A 19069-nucleotide genomic window follows, 5' to 3' on the forward strand; every position below is an offset into this window, starting at 1 on the left:
CGTTCGACAACTACGGTACAGTAGTGAAATGATATTGGAGGCTGAGACGAAGTGTTGTAGTGGTGATGCGAGCAGAACTGCTCTTCCAAACCAAAGAATGATCGTCCCCTTTCGCCATGGGTGCAGAGTGTTTGCTTCGTTGCATGCAAGTCTTTTGATCTTGTTCGGAATGTAACAGGGTCCGGATTGGCCGGAACCCGTGAAAGAAGCAACCTCGAAAGTTCCGAGTGATGGAAGGACGTCGTCGGTCCGACTGTTCCGCACACAAGAACCATGCCTAAGGTACCAGGTAGTCATGCTCCTCCTTTCCTGTATGTACTGTACTATTGTATTGTACGTACATACGGAGTACATAACGTTACACGGGACAGTTCGAGTCTTAACTGCGCTGGTTCAATGGGCGGGACTGGGGTGTACAAACTTTTGCTCCTGAACTGACGCTAGTTACAGTCGTCAAAATTCTGTCAGTGTTGAACAGGCTGAGAAGATCTTCGTGTACAGCATCGATCGACTTTCGGAAAACCAAATTCGGGTACCCTGAAACAGGCATGCAGCCCGGATTTTCCAAAGCACGCAAAGGGGAACATTCCGCAACTCCACTTTTTCCAAGGCACAGCCGGGAACAGGACATAAGCGTACCGTTTCCCCCACAGCATTCATCAGATAGCGTAACCTGCGAGGCACTCCATACTTTGCCTTTCTGTACCGTGAGTGCTGGGAGCACAAGGTTACTTGCAGGTACCACATCGGACGAATTGATGTGGTCACCACGCTAGCGAGTCCACTCACAATGGATGAATCTCGCACTGACCCAATCAGTGGCAACCGACCTCCTTCAACGCCCACTTTAACGGCTGACAGCTGAAGAAAGCCGGTGCTCGTATTCCTTTCGCTCATCTCCTACAGCGTCCTGCACTTCGCATGAGTGTCGCTGAGGGTCGTCCACTTCTTCACTATCTTCAACCCACCCTCAGAACTTTTGGTTGCGATCACAGTCGGCCCGGCACATATTGGTGAGCTTTCGGGGCAATGTGGTCATCGTTTCCGTGTCCCGTCCGAACCCCTGCAACTCGATGATTTCGGCCAACTCCAAGACCCTCTTCGGTCCAGACCGCGCTCGTTCGCCGTTCAAGATGTTGTCGCGAAAATCATACCTTATCGCCACCATTGCCACGGCCAGCATCCTCGTCCTCCTGTACACCTCGAGGATAGGCAGCAGGCCAGGCCTTGACGAACCATATTATCGCCATGGGACTCACGGAGGCCACCAAGCACCCCAACATTCCGCCGCCGATGCGTGCCAGTGCAACAGCACGGACGGCCCTCCGCCGCCTCCCCCGATTGTCTCATCCAGCCCACCGGCCGACCCGGCGTGCGAGGGCTTTCCAGACACGAGCAATGTGCTGTTGGTCATGAAGACCGGCGCATCCGAAGCCTTCGCACGGCTGCCGACGCAACTGGTGACCATGCTGAGGTGCCTGCCCGATTTCCTCATCTTTAGCGACATGGCCCAAAACATTGGCGGCTACCAGGTCCACGACAGTCTGGCGACCGTTTCGGAAGAAGTGCAGGAAGGCAACTCGGATTTCGACCTGTACCGCCGCCAGAAATGGTGTCTGGTCGACCAGGAAAACTGCAACAAGCTGGGGAACCCGGCCCGCGAAGGCTGGAACCTCGACAAGTACAAGAATGTCCACATCGCGGAGAAGGCGTACGGCATGCGCCCCAACTATGACTGGTATCTCTTCGTCGACGCCGATACCTATGTGCTCTGGCCGAACCTGATGCAGTGGCTGAAGAAGCTGGACCCGACCAAGAAGCTCTATCTCGGAAGCGTCACGCTGATCAACAACTTCAGCTTCGGCCACGGCGGGTCGGGCTACCTCGTCAGCAAGGGCGCGATGGACGCTTTTGTCGGCAAGAACCCGGGCGTCGCAAACGAGTACGACATGCGCGCCAAGGGCGAGTGCTGTGGCGATTACATCTTTGCCCTAGCGCTGAAGAACAAGACGGAGGTTGGCGTTCAGCAAATGGTGAGTTCACAGACTTCGTCCCTTTTCCTTTTTTGTCTGGAGAGATCAGGGCGGGTTGCGGCTTTGAATACCTATGTGGCATGCCTATCCAAGGTTTACACATCGCCTTGTGCGTGCGCGCTTGGAATCTGCATTCCGCACATCCTCCCACTTCCTGCCCGGCGCTTTCCCTCTTGAGAATGTGGCATAGGCGTAACTAACCAGTACCCACCCCACAGTGGCCCACCATCAACGGAGAGAAGCCCGCCACGCTCCCATTCGGCCCCTCGCACTGGTGCCACCCGATCGTGACGATGCACCACATGAACGCCGAGGAGATCAACACGTTCTGGCACTTTGAGCGGCGCAAGCAGCTCGCGCTGGCCGAGTCGGGCACCTCCCGGCCCCTCGTGCTCAAGGACATCTTTGAGGAGTTCCTCGCGCCCCACCTGAACGCGACGCGCGAAGACTGGGACAACCTGGCCGACAACCGCTTCTACCTCGACCTGGACGACGACGGGCGCAAGTGGGAGGAGTGGCAGACCAAGCGCATGAAGAAGCCCGAGGACTACAACGAGTACGAGAAGAGGGCGCACCTGTCGTTCGAGGACTGCGGCGCCGCCTGCCGCAGCCTGCCCTACAACGAGTGCTTCCGGTATAAATACCAGAACGGCGCCTGCGCCATCAGCAACTCGTTCATCATGGGCAAGCCGGTCAAGCGCGACGATAAGGACGAGAACAGGGTCATGAGCGGCTGGGACGTGGAGAAGATCCATGCCTGGATCCAGAAGCAGGGCAGCTGTGACAAGATCAAGTGGCCTGATGTCAAGGGCTAGGCGGGGCCGATGGCGCCCCCGATGACTGATATGATGCCGGTCAATTGGCATGGATTGCCTGGTTGTGCACATCCCGAGGGGATTTGCCAGTTGCCCGTTCCTATTTATGCGGTACTCCCGTATCTGGATGAGGCCGGGAGACCTGAATACTCCAAATGTATTTGGATCCACGCCGCTAGCCATTATTACTGGCTACGCCTTCTAGTAGCGCGGCATGGTTAGGATTGGTTCGTACAGCTTGGGTTGTACAAGCTTGGGTCACATCCTTTGATATCGTCCTCGACTGGAGATGGAGGCATTCGGTTGGGTCATATTTGGCGTTTACTCGGCGGGATGTCTAACGATATATCGCCACTGGGTATAGACTGGTGGTCTGGGGTGGTGGTTTCTGTCATGTTTACAAATTTAGATGGCCTTGTAGGGCCGTGTACATCTGTGTGTCTACAGCTAGCAGTGTTCAGCGGCGTGGCACAGTACGTACGTGAATATGGATTCACAAAACGATGGAGTAGGCGTTTGGCTTTGGTCAACACAAATGCACATTGGTGATAGTGGACGGTTGTCATCCCACAGTCCTGGTGAATGTATATGTATGAGGCTATCCATTCAACATTTGGCCACTTCTTGACTGTGGGCTTCCAAGTATGGATGGAACCCAACGCTGCCATGGCGCGCGGATGAGTGTTCACTCAACCAGTACTATCTCGGGCAGATTATTAGCAAACTGCCTCCCCCCCTCCCCTCACGCCCATGGCCCTTCCATATGTACCTACCTATGTAACCCCCCTTCTCCCACCCCAAGCTCCCAACCTTTCAGATATACGGCGTCAGACTAGGCAACACCCTCTGGTACGCAGCACCACTCGGCGGCTCACTGTATCAGGCAAAACACACATAAGTGTATTAGCCAAACGCACCCAAATCGACCACCACAACCTCCTCCTCCTCCCTCCTCACCAAAGAGAATTAAAAAAAAAAAGGAGAGAAAAAGAGAAAAAGAAACTCACATGGAATACATATAATCCCCCCACCACGGACCACCGCCCCACCAGAGCCAGCCGGTCCACACGTTATCCGACGAGTCACTATTGGCCGACATCATATCGGCCAGCATCCCCCTCAGTGCGGCGATGCACTGCGCGTTGGCGCCGCCGGCCGTCTCGCCCAGGACGGCCCTCTTGCCGTTGGCCTTGAGCCAGGCGGTGGCCTCGCGGATGCGCTCGCTGCCGATGGTGGACGAGACGCACTCCGGGTGGGTGCCCGAGCCGTCGGTGTCGAGGTATTGGTGCATTTCGTAGATCAGCTTGTTGGAGGGGTCGGTTAGGGAGAGGAGGGTGGCGCCGTTGCCGGAGGAGACCTAGGTACCATGGTAGGTTTTTTCTTATGTTAACACGCTCTGTAATAAGGTTTGAGGTTTGATGGGATGGGATGCGATGGAGGGATGGAGGGATGAAATAACGGTATGAAAGGCGAGCGCACCCAAGTCCATGCTCCTGTCCACGAGTTACCCTCGACGAAGATGTACTGTGACGTGGCGCCGGCGCCGCGGATGGCGTCGATGGCGGCCTGGTTGAGCTGTTTGACGAGCGTGTTGTCCATGTCGTGGTACTCGTTGTTGGTGTCGAAGATGACCTTGTCGTTGCTGGCGAACAGCTTGGCTGTGGTTGTCCACCAGGCCTGGAAACCTGCCACGTCGGTGATCACCTGCGAGTAGTACCGGCCGAAGTTATGGGGGTCGATGACCGCATAGGCTCCCTTGCCGGTGATGTACGAGACGATCTGTGCCGGTTATGGATGTGAGCTTCTCCCAGGCCAAAACACAACCAGAGAAATTTCCCGGGAAATGCATACGTCAGTGAGTCCCTGCGAGTATGTCGTGTTGATGCTCCCGGTCATTTCGGTCGGAATCAAGCGTTCCCTATATCGCCGAGTTAGTGGTGTCTCTCTTTCGCCTGAGCCTTTTCATGGTAGCCGGAATATTCTTACATCATGATGGGAATTCGAAACGTGTTCATCCCCTTGCCAATCAAGGTCTAGGTGACAACTCTGTCAGCTTTCTCTCCCATAAACCTCGCGCCAGGTCTGAGTGAACTTGGCAGCATGGGACGGCTCACATCGATGCTCGACTTGGCCGGCCAGGTGTACTGCTTGCCCAGCTGACCGGGGAGTGTATCCTGGCCAAACTCGGCGCCCGACTGGTTGACGCCTACAAACTGGAACTTGCTGGCTCGCTTGGTTGTCTTGGTCGTAGGGGTCGGGACATCACCGGCTGGTCCGGCCAGTGCCGAACCGGCAGCGGCGGTGCCGAGGAGGATGGTCAACAACTTCATGGCTGTCTTTCGGTGTTGCACGTAGTCTCAGTCGGAATCTACAAAAGACGTCCTTTTAGCTGCTCTCGTTAAGAGGGCTTTATATTACCTGCTTTGTCCTCCGATCAGGCTCCGTCAGTGCCGCTCGGAAACGTTTGCTCCGCCCCCCAAGCTTGAGCGGCAATGCGCGTCCATGCTACAGGTCTTGATCTTATATCATGCTGATAGCCAGCAACGAATTCAAGCGATCTCATCCCTATGCACATAATCTGGGGTAATAAAGATGTCGATCCTTTTCGGCGCGAGCGTGAATCTCAGGTATTGTGAGGTTGTTCCCTCGGTTCCCTACCGGTTTAGTCTCCCAATAGCCGGGATGTAAGAAGGGCGTCGTGTGGGGGGAATCGTTTCAGGGTCCCCCAAATGGGGATTCTTCTTCCGCCCTCCTCATATTATCAGCCGATGGGCCAAGGGGACGAGGCGACCAGGACTTCCAGTCACAGTATAGGACTGCCAAGTGATAGTATGCGCAAATTCTCAGTGAGTTCCAGGAGGAAAGATCTGGGGAATGAGAGGGATCTCTAATGGAGCACGTGGTTGGTTTAAAGAGTTTGATGCTGAGGCCTCAGAACGAAGGCAGGGAGAAGCGAAAGATGCCATGTTTCTAGATAGGCATATGATGCACGCTACGTTTGTGACACATGCAAGGTGATATCGTTGCCTGCAAAAGGTCTAGGCGTGCGCTATTTACCTTATCTTGTTCCAAACTCAAGACCTAGCACACAACAAGGTACTACTGACGCAGAGCTCCGCAGTTGTTAGTTCACCTAGGGTCCGGCAGAGGTGCTGGAGCTGCGAGTGCTGGGTTGGAATTGTCATTATCCAATGCAGCACCGCGGTGCCGTCACGGCTGGGATGGAAGGTCATAGCCTTGGGATTGAACCCAAGGCATTCACTTCGGGGGGTATTTATCAGGGTCCGGCATAGTGAGCAGAATATTGGTATATTCTCCTCCTCAAAAATCACAGAACCTCACAATTTTGAATTCAGTACGCCGGAACTTGGATCATTGGATGGGAAGCTTGAAAGCCACTCCCAATGTCGCAAAGAGAATTATAAATTAAATGAAAGCAAAGAAAGAAAAGAAAAAAGAAAGGAACAAAGGAACAACACAAACAACCATCAACCCCCCCTCCCATAATCCCTCCTCTCACCCCACCGCTCACTGCTCAGTACCAATTCCGAATCCGGCCCTCATCTCTAACCTGCCGTCTTGATGGCGACCGCGCACAAAGCTGCGCCAGGTCACCCTGGCCAGGCACACGACGCAGGAGGAACTTGCAGTAAGTTCCTCCGTTGTCATTCGTCTTCTTGATCGCTCGTACGACGGTGTATAACCCGTCGTACCGGATCCCCACCTCGGGCGCCCACTGGCGGTCATCACCCCGCCCGGCACTCCGGAGCACGCGCACGGGCCGGCCTGTCACGATGGCCTGCCGCAGCGAGCGCGTGTCGGCGCTCTCGGTCCCGTTCTGACTGCCCACAACCGCCGCCGTGGAGGAGGAGGAGGAGGGGGTGGTGGGGGAGGTCGTGGGTGCGTTGTTGGGGCGGTCGGCGGAGTACCAGATGTGGTCCCCGTAGTCCACATCCAGGTCGTGGTAGGTCGACGACCTACCCGACACCACAATGCTGTAGGCGCCCCGGGTGGGGTCGCCCACGATCCCCTTGACCATGTGCCCGTGGGCACCGTGAAAACAGGCCAGGGCCTGCAGTGGCCACCAGGCGCCTGGGGCCAGGCCGTTGTGGCCGAAGACGCGGCAGTCCCGCCTCTGGTGCCTGTACCGCGGGTCCCACGTGTAGCGGGCCGCGGGGGACCGCATCATGCCGTGCATGATGCCGTTGACGCCCCAGATCGGATGGTTGGGGGGAGGAAGGCGGGATCTGCCGGCGGGGCGTGCGGGAGCGGGAGCGGCGACGGGTGCTGGTGCGGGTGCTGGTGCGGGTGTGGCGGCAGGACCGGGAGCGGCGCTGTTGGCACCCCAGTTGGCGCCGTCGAAGCGGGCGAGGATCGCCCCCGCCCACCGGCGTATATCCTCGGGCACGTATGCCCGGTGCGCCTCGCTGGCCACCACCTGGAGAACCAGGTGGAGGTTCAGCGGGTCCCTCCTCAGCTCGGGAGTCGGCCCTTCCACGAACTCCAAGTGCCACAGGAAGGCCCGGACGGCCTCCCCGTAGCTGGCCAGGGCCTCGTCCAAGACGTCCTGGCCGCGGGCCCTGTTCTTGCACTTCACGACGTAACTCGTTAGCTGCATCCGCCCCTGCAGTAACGAGTCCGTCCAGGGCCTGATTGACCCAGGTGCGGCGACGGTCGTGCTGGGAGTCGCAGCGGCGGCGGCGGAGGCGGAAGTGGTGGTCGCGGCGGGGGCAGCACTGTTCACAGCGACGGGGTCGACCTCGCCCGGTGCTGGGACCACGACATCGGCGGATCCACCTGCGACGGATACCGACGCGGAGGTTGGACGAGAGACTGGGCTCGGAACTTCGGCCATTTCGTCTAAAGTTCGGATAAGATATTAGTATAGTGGGATCAAAGGAGAGAGGGATCTGCCTTCTAGGATGGGTCTAACCTCGGTTGATGTATATGTGGTGGAGGAGGCTGTGAATGCGGCTTTGGCTTTCGCCGACTTGATGGGAGTGGTTGACTGCTCGTGATCGCCTGCCTGCTCTTTCTCCGGTTAGCTCCAGCATACCGACGCACAACGATGCATAACGAAGCATATAGGTGCGGAACAATGAGTGGTATGTGCACACTAGGGGAATGATAAACGCATACCAGGGATTGTGTGAACTTACTGGTTGTTATCGACGTCTGATATCTGCTTCCTCTCGGGATCTGTCGTCCTTGAGGCTTCCGTCTGTTCGGTTGGGAGAGATTGTGACCGACGTGAGACGTGAACGCCGGAAAATGTGACCAAATAGGAATTGAAGGGACCGGAAAAGGCTAACTGTCTAAGTGCAAGGGGAGTGAATGGTATGACAGTCCACGTTCGTTGAAGACAGCCGGGGTCGTAGGGATTCCGTCCGTTCCGTTAAGAGATTCTGGCTAATGGAAAATGACACCGACGAGGGGTCAAGTGCGAGGGCACCAGTGAATGCTATGACGGTTCTCTTTCGTCGAGTGCAACCGGGGTCGTATGCCTTGAGAAGCAGAGTCTGCTGGGTGAATATAGAAAGGTACGAACTCCGACGGTGGTGGTTGCGGTGAGATGCTCGAGAAGAGTATCTGGAATAGATTCGAGAACAGGTTTGAGAACAGCTTCGGAAGGAGAATATCTTCGAGAAGAGGTTCGAGAACAGCTTCGAGAACAGCTTCGAGAACAGCTTCGAGAACAGCTTCGAGAACAGCTTCGAGAACAGCTTCGAGAACAGCTTCGAGAAGAAGAAGAGCTTCGGAAGAGGTTCGAGAAGATGTTTGAGAATAACTTTGAGAAGAGGCTGGGGAAGAGGTTTGAGAAGAGGTTCTAGATCAAGTTCGAGAAGAGATTCGAGAACAGTTTCGAGAACCGATTCAAGAAGAAGAGTGCGGGTCCGGATGCCGAGAAGGTATGTGACCGACACGCAGAGTACCGGAATAGTAGATTGAGCGAGTCTCGGAACACAAGAAGGATGTGAAGGTAGGAGTATAGTACTTCCGTACGTACAGCGAGGAAGAAGAGTGAAGTTCCGCTGTGGCTGCTCGAAAAAAAGAAGGAAGTCCTGTCACGGAGTGAGTTGAATTTCGGAACGGAGTGATAAAAGTCACCCCTCCGTCGGTCTGTGCCCTCCGTCCGCCGGTCTGTGCCCTGATATAGCTGTGGAAGTTTGAGCTTCGGAACTGTCACGAAATCGACACGTTACTTCGCAACACTGACTCGCACGTGCATGCCGACCGGAGTGGGGCCAAGCCGGAGGATATCAGAAAAGGGGTTCCGGGGCGGATGTCTTGAGAGCGTCTGCCAGGTTCCCGCCGGAACGGGGCTTAACTGTCGGCGTGAAACCATCACCCTGAATCCCCGTGATACTCTGGGACCGAAGGCTTGATGTAGCACAATGCCAATATAGAGGGTTTGTCTGAGTGTCCGGTATAGTCTTTGCCTTTCGCTTAAATGTCTCTGCCCTTGGTATAGCCAAGGTACAGAGCTTTTCTCTTAGATCCAGTACTCTTCGAGGAACGAGTGTTTTTCGATTGCTGAAGGCAGTTTCGACTGCTACAGCAAGTCGTTATATGATAGGGTATAGTAGGTAATTATCTTTCAATGGGGTTGACTGTTGATGTGATCTCCGTCAATGATCACGGTTGTTCAGTCCAAGACCCCAAGTTCCCCTAGGATTAGGTACACCCTATCGCCGCATGTCAGGGAGGTGTATTTGTGCCTCCTATAATGAGTGTTATGGCAATAACAGGTCTCTGAAAGACCTCGTTCTTATTCAAAGCCCTTGGACCGTTGTAGCAAGACACAGGGCGCCGATTGCCAAGACACTATCTCCAGATCTCGCAATCATTGCGCGGTGCTAGTACGGGAAAGAATACCGCACCCTATCATCTATGGAGGTTTCTGGACTGCACGAGTATTCTGTAACTCTGTACATAGTGGCTAAAGGATGAGCTCAGGGCTGGAACCTTGGACACACAGCTGCTCGGTGGGTATAAAGACTATAGACGAGATAGTAAAGAGGACAAAGACTGGAGAGAGCAAATATTTAGCGAATGCAATGCCTTTGGATTTAGATGTAAGAATGAGGAAGAAGAGGCCGGAAGTGGATGCCTCCGACTGAACTAATCTAGGTGCCCTGCAGGCACGTGACTCTGGTGGGTTCTTCCAACCGATCGCATCAAATAGGAGACAGTGACGGATAGTTACAGTAACTGTCGCTTTATAATGTCCGCATTCGGCCAGAGGGTGGCTGGTACGGGTGGCTAGTGTGAATATATTTGCGGGCCTAGTGACTTTCTCTCGCTTAGGGTTACATCACGGCACCCTGCGCCGCAACCAGCGTCAGACTATATGGTATCTTAGTACTCCATAGGTGTTTTATGTTTTGTATGAATATTATGCTGGCAATGGTAATTTTGATATACAAGGTCCTCGCACTAACAGACCTGCGGGTAAGTTATAGCGGTTTCTGTTAGGCGAGGATTCTTGCCCGCGCCAAAGCCAGAAATGGCCAGCGCTCTGTACGAACAAGACACGATAACGAGGTGGACGATTATTAGCCGGCCTCTCCAAAGCCGGACCGCATTGCACGTTGCGAAGTGATTGGCGTCGGCAAGGGTTCAACAGCCCCCAATCCACCAGAGCGACATCATAGGATTGCTTGGTACCTCCCACGTTCTCTCGGCACGAACCTTACAACAAGCAGAATCATGCTGCCGAGTGGACATCTACACATGTAGGGAGGAACCTCCGGCGCGGCATGCGTGTCAACCGACGCTACTGCAAGGAACGCAGTTGTCGGTTGCACAAAGGCAGCCCAGGGACATTGGAATCACTGGCTGGATGCGGAGCCATGGGATTGGCCTGGTGGCTGAAGAATAAAGTCATAGTTATAAACCATGTGCGCGCCCGGGGCCATTCGGCATTTTTTGCCTCTGCAACGGCGCGTGGTCCAATATCCCCGCATCTCGCTGCCGTCTCCTCAAACCCCAGCGACGCGGTCACAATGAAGACGACCACACTCGCCGTCTCCCTGTTAGCGGTTGCTCCCGCTGCTGCTACCGTCGCCGGCCGGTCCAGGTTTCAACCCGAGGGCAAGTCGATCAACTTCACCTCTGTCTCGGGCTACTTTGTCCAGGACGACCCCGCGACCAGTCCCACGGGGTTTGACTATGTGGGTGACCACCCATCAGCGCATAGCTAAACTAATGATAGCTTCTTGCTTCGTCCTTGGTCTATGGGCACTAACAATGCCCAGGCCACGGTCAACTTTGGCTTGATCAACCGGACGTATCCGACAGACAAGCGCTTTGACCCAAAGCGCGAGAAGACGCAATGGCAGCGCTTCGAAGCGTATGTCAAGCACCTAAACTCTGGCTGCGGCAAGAAGCCCAACGTCGAGTACAAGGTTCTCTTCATGGGACGTCACGGCGAGGGCTGGCACAATGCTGCCGAGTCCTTCTATGGCACTCCCGCCTGGAACGTGAGTGTCTCTTGGCTCCGCCCCTAGACTGCGAACGTCAAATTCTAACGCAGGTAACCACAGTGTTACTGGGCCGAGCAAGAAGGCAACGGAACCGCGGTCTGGGCCGACCCGCTGCTGACGCCAGCCGGCGAGCGCGAGGCATACAAGGCGAACGCCTACTTCAAGGACCGTTACGAGACGCAGAAGATGCCCTGCTTTGAGTCTTACTACAGTAGCCCGCTCTCTCGGTGCACCGTCACGGCCAACCTCACCTTCGCAGACATCAACCTCCCCGCAAACCGTCCGTTTGTGGTCACCGTCAAGGAGGGCTTTAGGGAGGGCATGACGGTTCACACCTGCAACCGAAGGTCAACCAAGGTACCTTAACCCTTAACCCAGCCACCGCCGTCGTCGAACGCCGCCCTTTGGTGACGTCCTCTAATCTTTCTCACACAGACCCAAATCTCCGCCATGTTCCCGACCTACCAATTTGAGCCGGGCTTCACCGAGGCCGACGAACTCTGGCGCGCCACCGAGAGCGAGACGGACGCGGCCTTCGCGGCGCGCGCCAAGGCGGTCCTCGACGACGTCTTCACCAACGACAAGAACACGTGGATCAGCATCACGGCGCACTCGGGCGCCGTCGCCAAGCTTCTCGAGGCGCTCAACCACCGCGCCTTCCGCCTCGCCACGGGCCAGATCATCCCCGTGCTGGTCAAGGCCGAGGTCGTGGAGAAGCAGCCTACGCCGACGTTCGAGGCGCACGAGCCCTACTCGACTTGCGATGCGCCGCCTGTCACGTCGATTGCCGGGCAGGGGTGTGTCTGTGCTACGGGGACGGGCCTGCTAGTTGCGCCGACGGGGATTTGAATCCGAAGGGGGTGCTAATATTGTGGAGGGGCAGACAGGACAGGACGGCCAGGAGAAAATATAAAGCGAGTGTGAAGATGCTAATGCAGTAACGGGAATTGCTAATGTTTAGATCTAACCCTTCAATCAATCGTTGATAGCACTGCAAAACATATATATATGCCCTGCCGGGGGCTACGCCAACTTTTTGAATCGGTATTGTACAATACCAAAACGGAAGCCATCTATCTCCCTTTGTGGTTGAGGGAACATTTGGGGAGTTAAGACATGTGGCCCCGCACCCAACTTCAAGACCGACCACTTCAGCGAGATAGCAGAAAAGTATTAGATTCATACCAACTTCGCCCTTGTTTCAAAATTAAAATCCGAGGCCAAAGTCTGGTGGGGGTTTGTTGTGGGGTGAGCTGAGATGGTGCCGCAGCACTGCAATTGATCAATTGCCTATTTGGGAACCTATACCTGGTCATCACGATCGGGTCGGTGCAACAATAAGGGAGGCTTACTTCAGTATCACAACCACAGTGGAAGGGCATAAGCGCGTTGCTGAGTTTGAACACCGAGCATGGACTGCTGGAGTGTATTTATACTTATACTCTCTTGTCCACAGGTTCAAGTTGTTAGCAATGGGATTTTCTCTCCCTTGTTCTTCTCCCTAAATCTGGGCAAGGTGTTTTCCACGGCAATTTGAGCCCAGTCTGCCTGTCACCATGGTACTCTTCAACATCGCCGCGCTCGTGGCCATCGCGGCATCGTTCGTGTCCGCCGCGGTGCCGAACTCGGCGCGCTTCGACCTCTCCAAGCCGTCGTACGACCTTTTCCGGTCCAAGCGCCTGCACGACGACACCGTGCAGCAGGGCTTCACCTTCGACAACGTCAACCGGCGCCTGTTCGTCTCGCAGCGGCGCAACGGCGCCAGCACCACCTCGGGCGACCTGTGCATCACGCAGCTCGACTTTTCCGGCAAGGAAGTCGCGCACATGTACCTGAAAGGGTTCGGCCACGGCGTCTCCTTCGCCGCACAGGCCGACGGCTCGGCAACCTACCTCTGGACCGAGGTCGACGCCAACAAGAACGGCTACGGCCAGCGGCTAGCACGCTTCAAGTTCGTCCCCGGGACCACCCTGACCAAGTCCTCCTCCGCCCTCAAGAAATACACCCCCGTCGCGGCCGCCACCGAGCACACGTGCGCCATCGACCCGGTCCACAACCGGCTCGTGGTGCGGTACCACCTGAGCAACGGTGGTGGCAAGCATATCGCCGTCTACGACCTTGCCGCGGCCACCAGGGGCGACTTCTCGCGGCCGCTGGCCGACTTCAAGCAGCCGCTGCCCAAGACCAAGGGGAAGAACTTCCAGGGCTATGCGGCGTACGGGCGGTACCTGTACATGCTCTGGGGCGACTCGTACGACGCCAGCCCCGGCGGCGTGCTCAACTCGGAGGTGGCGAGCGTCGATATGAATACGGGCAAGGTCGTGCAGGGCCCACTGATTACCAGGGCCGGGTCGACGCTGAGTTTCCGGGAGCCCGAGGGGCTGGCCATCTATAAGACGGCGGGTGGGGAGGTGAGACTGTTTATGGGCTTTGCGTCCGGGAAGACCGGGGATCGGAGGGCGAATTTGTTTTATAAGAACGCGACTGTGGCTTGAGTTATCGCCGTGCGGTTGTTGGTGCAGTTTGTATTTAGATTCGGAGATGTATGATACTAGATACATCTAAGTATATGCTGAAACGGCTGCTTGTTGAAACCCATTGTTACTAATCCAAGTGTTCATTCTAGGGTACTGACATCCAATTCGGTTACCATGGGGGGGGAACTATCGCAAGCGAAACGTCTTCACCTCCATCCCGGCCCCAAACAACCCGGCCGTGTCCTCCATCAACCCCGGCACATACGCCTCACCAACAAAAGGCCGCCTGCTATCAGCCCCCCTAGGATCGTATCTCAGCATATACGGCGTTTCGCCTCCCTTCAGCAGACACAAGGTATCGCCCGTCCTTGTCGTAGCCGGTACCATAGCAAAGTAACGCGACTCTCTTGTTACCGCAAAGCAGCGGTGCACGGCGTGGTCCTCTGCCGCCTGTAACCACGCAGTCATGTTTGGCTTGGCATGATGGTTTTCTGTCATCGTTGCGGTTGCCGCACTATGATTATTATTATTATTATTATTATTATTATTATTATTATTATTATTATTATTATTATTATTATTATTATTATTATTATTATTATTATTATTATTATTATTATTATTATTATTATTATTATTATTATTATTATTATTATTATTATTATTATTATTATTATTATTGTTGTTGTTGTTGTTGTTGTTGTTGTTGTTGTTGTTGTTGTTGTTGTTGTTGTTGTTGTTGTTGTTGTTGTTGTTGAGGGGAGGCTTACGCGGGTCATGTTTGGTGCTGAACGCGACGGCTGGAATTAGTTTGGATAGAACCTAGTAAGATTGATGATTTCTCTAAGGCTTAGAGTGAGCGGGAATGCCTGACTTAATTAAGTATAGAATGAGAACGTGACCCCTGTTACCACTATGGAGGTCGGAGCTAGCCGTGATACGGGCATCCCTAATGGGTTCCTCCTATAATAGTCTTACTAAAAATAAGGGGTGCCTGGGCGCTAGAATTAGGTCATCTACATTACGAAGCGCTAGTCCATTTCCATTGTGGTGTCCTATCTATTGGTAATTCCAATACCACCCTCTACCATAGTCTGACCGCTATTCATCTTAGGAAAACATCTCTGAGAGCTTGCTTGGACTTCTTCGCGAGACAGACAGGTTTGGATCTTCCGAGAATCGTCCCCGTTTGGCTAACTTTCAATCTCCACGATCCAGAGGCTTCAGCTCGCTCAATGGTGCCACCGGACTCGCCAGCAATGCTGGAATCTTTGGATTGCCCAAGTCTCAATATGGGCAACCTTCTCCTCCACTTCGAGCTCAGGGTAGGAGGACCTGAGGCTTCTCGGCGGACACCCTCAGGCTCATTCCCGGACTGGGCAGTTCCGAGATTGCTCGCTAGTGAGGTCGACGAGGGTTGGTTCGAAGGCGTCCGTGCCCTCATTATCACAGTGCTTGTTTGTGAGGGAACAGACCGCAACTCCTTTCTGCGTCTCTCTGTACCGGTCGCAAGTAGTCCGGGGGGGCTCACGATAGCAGGGCCAGGGTTGAGAGGCTGACCTCGTTCCGGCGCATCTCTCTTGTCCACCGAGGTACGCGGTTCACCCACCGGACTCTGAGCTGTCGTGGGAGTCTCCTAGTCGTCCCACTCCTTCATCAAAGCCGGTATGGTCATTCCGCGTTTCACGTCACCCATCCAGTTGAGGTTCTCATCCAGATAGTCCGGAGAGTCTCCTACATCATCCAAGGACTCCGCGCCCCCTGCCAGCGACAAAATCTTTACCGTCGCCCATTGTATCCTGAAAGCTGCAAGCATGCGCTCGGCGTACCGGTGCTCAACCTTGACATAAAAAATGTCGCCCGTCTGAACCTGATGGGATACCGAACTTTGCCGATCTTGAGCAAAGACCGGGTTCAGGTCGTTAGCCTCCAGGTCACCATATGTCTTGTTGAATAGATCCGAGAAATCCTGTGGGCGTGCGTTCTCGGAGATATCGAGGGTTGTCGCTCTCGAGGCTATGTCCTTTCGACGAGGCATCCAATGGAACTGCAGCTTGACTCGAGTATAGTGCGCAGTGACACCTTTCGGGTTCAAGCCCTTGATGATCTTCCCGTCAATACCGAGCGGCTTGAAGGCGAAATAACCCTCGCTCCACCAATTGTGAAGCTGCCTGTTGAGACTGATCATGTTCCATGATCTGTCGCTGACCCCTATCTTTGACGAAAAGAACTTGCGACAGTGAATAGCCCATAAATGAACCGGCTCGGGCTCATCCTCGCCATCATCCATCGAATCAGAGTCGGCATCCTCTGGGATGTACTCTGGATCGCTAGCCAGTTCTGGCTTCTCGTAATGAATGAGGGTAGCTGCCACTGCGAGGTATTTGTTGAGATGGGTTCGGGACTTCTCATTATCGTTGAGACTGAACGGGACGATGTGAAAAATCTCGGGATTGCCTGTGCCAAGGACGACGCAGCGATGATTGTCGAGCATTGCCCGTTCTGCTTTCTCAGCTTGGGATCTTATCAGTTGGTCGCTTTTCTCCGTCGCTTCAAGTTTCAGCGACTTCTTCGACGTCTTCGACGTCTTCGACGTCTTCGACTTGATCGGCGACAACTGCGGCTTTTTGTCATCGTAGCTCTCGCTCGAGGATTGTTGTTTGCGCTGGATTTCGTGTAATTGAGCGTCCAACTCTTGGAAGCGCCCTTCCGCTAGGTCGAGAAGAAAGGAGTCATAGTTGCTCAGATTCTTGGTCATAACTGACTCAATATGTTAGATAGCTCATTAGGTAGCAGGAGATACGTGCTGGGGGCACTCACCCTTCTTGACAAAGCAGGGCATTACCATCAAGTCCTTGAGCCACGAGCCTAGGATCCAGTCGCGCTGAATGGCCGGTAAATTCGCCAGCCCTCGGAACGTGTTGAAGTCCATCATCATCACAGTGGCGATGGCTAGTTGACCGAGGGGCTTGTATCGATCGCGGGGCTCCCCAGTGAACTCAGGGAAATGTTCTTCCCAGTAGCGCTCCAATTTCCTGAGGAAGTTTAGCTTTTCTTTTGCTTCATCGACGGGTAAAAGGTGCCCGGTCGGCTCTCGCTCCGTGTCCATCTCTAAGATGCGACGAAGGGTGTCGCGCCGGATGGGGTTGGTCGAGTCTCTTTGGAGAAACTCCGCCAGCATGCCGTGCCAATCCGGCTCTTGCATTCTCGCGATCGCCACTGTCTCTTGTCGTCGTGCGGTGGGGAGAAGAGAAGAGCGGTGCTGACAATTTGTGTCGGAGTGGTGTCACAGGACAAAGTGATGTAGAAACTTGGTTGAATTGCAGCCGATACTTTCTTTTTTGGTATGCAGAAACTTGGTTGAATTCAGAATTGTAGTGCTGGTTAGTCTCAGGTGCTCAGACTAGCTGTGGCGCGGTGACGTACCGTAGGGACCCACTACCATGCTCAGGGAATTCCAACCAATCAGAACCCCCGTACAACACCAGCATTTACTCAGTGCGCGTTTAGGTATAGTCTCTAAGGCACAGACTTCACCCTCGTACGCGTCGCCAGCTGCAAGCTGCTGGCAGGGTGGGGCGGTATAGGTTGCTGCTACATAGCTATAGAGACCATGCATATATATCACTAGACCTACTTTAAACGCGCACTAAATAAAGTCTATAGATATTGTGAATATTTTTATATTAATTAGTATATTATTAATTTATAACTTTTATATAGAATATAATACTTAATAATTATAACGTAACGTATCTTATAAGCGAGATGAACATATAAGCGAATTGAACACTTCCCATCATACTATAACAGTCAACTACAATTACAACACAACAACATTATGAACCTACTATAATTACATCAGAAACGGCTGAATCAGATGCTTCTGCAACCTCCTGATAAGTGCGGGCATTATGACCAGGCTTGCCGCACACACCACAGCACCGAACCTTCGTACGAGCCCCCCCTGCACCACTACCATCCGGCTGCATTTCTTATGCCACCTCCCCAACCACAGCCTTTTGGTCTAGTAGATCCTTTGCATCTTCTACTGCAAGTGATCCTCCAAGCTGTACACGCGTTCTTTTGGCTCTTCGGCGCTTGCTTAGCGCCTCGTTGGCCTTGCGGAGCGAAGCATTCTCTGCCTGAAGGAGGGCCACCTGGTGCATTATAGCCATCGTACCCTTGGTAAGCTGGTCCACAGCAGCCAACATCGAAGTCGGGGAGCTATTTTGATAGTTGGCAATGCGAGTCTTGATGAGCGTTAACTGTGAGTTGGCTTCTTAGGGGTTGTATAGTGTCTGGAAGACCCAAGATTGTATAGTGCCTGGCCGTAAGGTTGGGGGTATTAGTATACGAAGCTTGATATCTAGCTTCGAAAGTACCCTCTCTAGATCGTACAGTACAAGGCCAGCCCCTATAAAACCGCCCTATATATTCCTCTTGGTGATAGAGGCAAAGAAGGCTATACGAAAGGCACAAAGGAACTCGAGCTTGCTTACGTGGCTAATATACACGCGTATCAAGTCCTCGATCTGGCGACCGTACACCTGCTTTAACGGCCCAAAGCAGCCAACATCAAGTGGCTGGAGGAGGTAGGATGAATATAGAGGCATGCAGAGCGTGATAATGTTGTTCTACTGGCAGTAGAGCTCGAACTCGGTTGAATGGTGGCTTTCGTGGCCATCGAGGATCAACAACCGGTATTTGCCCTTTATCCGAGGCGCTATATGGTAATCGAAGTGCTTGATCCAATCAAGGCCTACTGCATTGGTAGTCCAGCCATTCTCGGTGGTTGCAATACGCCAGTCGGCCGGGAGGTTGCACTCGGTATACCAGTTGGCGAGGTAGTATTGCGCCGCTAAGATAATGAACGGAGGGATAGCCCAGCCAAGGGCATTAACGCCTTGGATTACGGTCGCCCATTTGCGGTTGCCAGGCTGGGCTAGCTTCGCCTTACCACGGCCATCCGAGGTTGTTACCACCATGCCTGGGAAGATAATGCCCATTATAAACCCAGTCTCGTCGAAGTTGTAGATATCGTCATCTACGATACCGTACTTGGCCTTAACGTTCCGTACAAGGGTAAACCATTCGCCAATGACCTTTGGATCCTCGCATTTGGCCCTCTGGTAGTCGTATCTACGCGTATAACATATCCGGAGCTCTGGCTGGCGTTTGACGAAGTTATACGCCCAGAGCTTACTGACAGGGGGCGCGTCGCATACGTATAGCAGTTGGTTGGCCATATCTTCTAC

At 54.0% G+C, this 19069-nt stretch overlaps 6 protein-coding genes across 6 annotated transcripts; 3 read left to right on the top strand and 3 right to left on the bottom strand.

Annotated features, from left to right (window-relative positions):
* Window positions 1-1133: 1133 nt before the first annotated feature.
* Window positions 1134-2848, top strand: B0T15DRAFT_485557 (glycosyltransferase family 31 protein; the record flags this gene model as incomplete). Its single annotated transcript, XM_062866296.1, has 2 exons — window positions 1134-2033; window positions 2252-2848. The coding sequence occupies 2 exons, from the start codon at window positions 1134-1136 to the stop codon at window positions 2846-2848; spliced, it is 1497 nt and encodes a 498-aa protein (XP_062721886.1).
* Window positions 2849-3644: 796 nt separating this feature from the next.
* B0T15DRAFT_218514 (glycoside hydrolase family 5 protein) lies at window positions 3645-5377 on the bottom strand. The gene is made up of 6 exons (XM_062862774.1): window positions 4963-5377; window positions 4835-4881; window positions 4700-4766; window positions 4328-4627; window positions 3856-4205; window positions 3645-3722 (listed from the first exon to the last, which is right to left on the bottom strand). Exons 1-6 carry the CDS (start codon window positions 5176-5178, stop codon window positions 3662-3664), a joined length of 1041 nt encoding a protein of 346 aa, XP_062721887.1. The 5' UTR covers window positions 5179-5377; the 3' UTR covers window positions 3645-3661.
* Window positions 5378-5965: 588 nt separating this feature from the next.
* Window positions 5966-7956, bottom strand: B0T15DRAFT_556886 (PUA-like domain-containing protein). Its single transcript, XM_062870431.1, has one exon. It carries the CDS (start codon window positions 7701-7703, stop codon window positions 6384-6386), a length of 1320 nt encoding a protein of 439 aa, XP_062721888.1. The 5' UTR covers window positions 7704-7956; the 3' UTR covers window positions 5966-6383.
* Window positions 7957-10854: 2898 nt separating this feature from the next.
* Window positions 10855-12183, top strand: B0T15DRAFT_397663 (phosphoglycerate mutase; the record flags this gene model as incomplete). Its single annotated transcript, XM_062864917.1, has 4 exons — window positions 10855-11022; window positions 11107-11331; window positions 11395-11691; window positions 11770-12183. 4 exons carry the CDS (start codon window positions 10855-10857, stop codon window positions 12181-12183), a joined length of 1104 nt encoding a protein of 367 aa, XP_062721889.1.
* Window positions 12184-12653: 470 nt separating this feature from the next.
* B0T15DRAFT_534386 (uncharacterized protein) lies at window positions 12654-13851 on the top strand. Its single transcript, XM_062869434.1, has one exon. It carries the CDS (start codon window positions 12891-12893, stop codon window positions 13827-13829), a length of 939 nt encoding a protein of 312 aa, XP_062721890.1. The 5' UTR covers window positions 12654-12890; the 3' UTR covers window positions 13830-13851.
* Window positions 13852-15351: 1500 nt separating this feature from the next.
* Window positions 15352-17189, bottom strand: B0T15DRAFT_218547 (uncharacterized protein). Its single transcript, XM_062862775.1, has 2 exons — window positions 16632-17189; window positions 15352-16571 (listed from the first exon to the last, which is right to left on the bottom strand). The coding sequence occupies exons 1-2, from the start codon at window positions 17014-17016 to the stop codon at window positions 15448-15450; spliced, it is 1509 nt and encodes a 502-aa protein (XP_062721891.1). The 5' UTR covers window positions 17017-17189; the 3' UTR covers window positions 15352-15447.
* Between the last annotated feature and the right edge of the window lie 1880 nt (window positions 17190-19069).

Source organism: Chaetomium strumarium, assembly GCF_033439665.1.
Source record: "Chaetomium strumarium strain CBS 333.67 chromosome Unknown B0T15scaffold_4, whole genome shotgun sequence".
Classification (NCBI taxonomy): domain Eukaryota; kingdom Fungi; phylum Ascomycota; class Sordariomycetes; order Sordariales; family Chaetomiaceae; genus Chaetomium; species Chaetomium strumarium.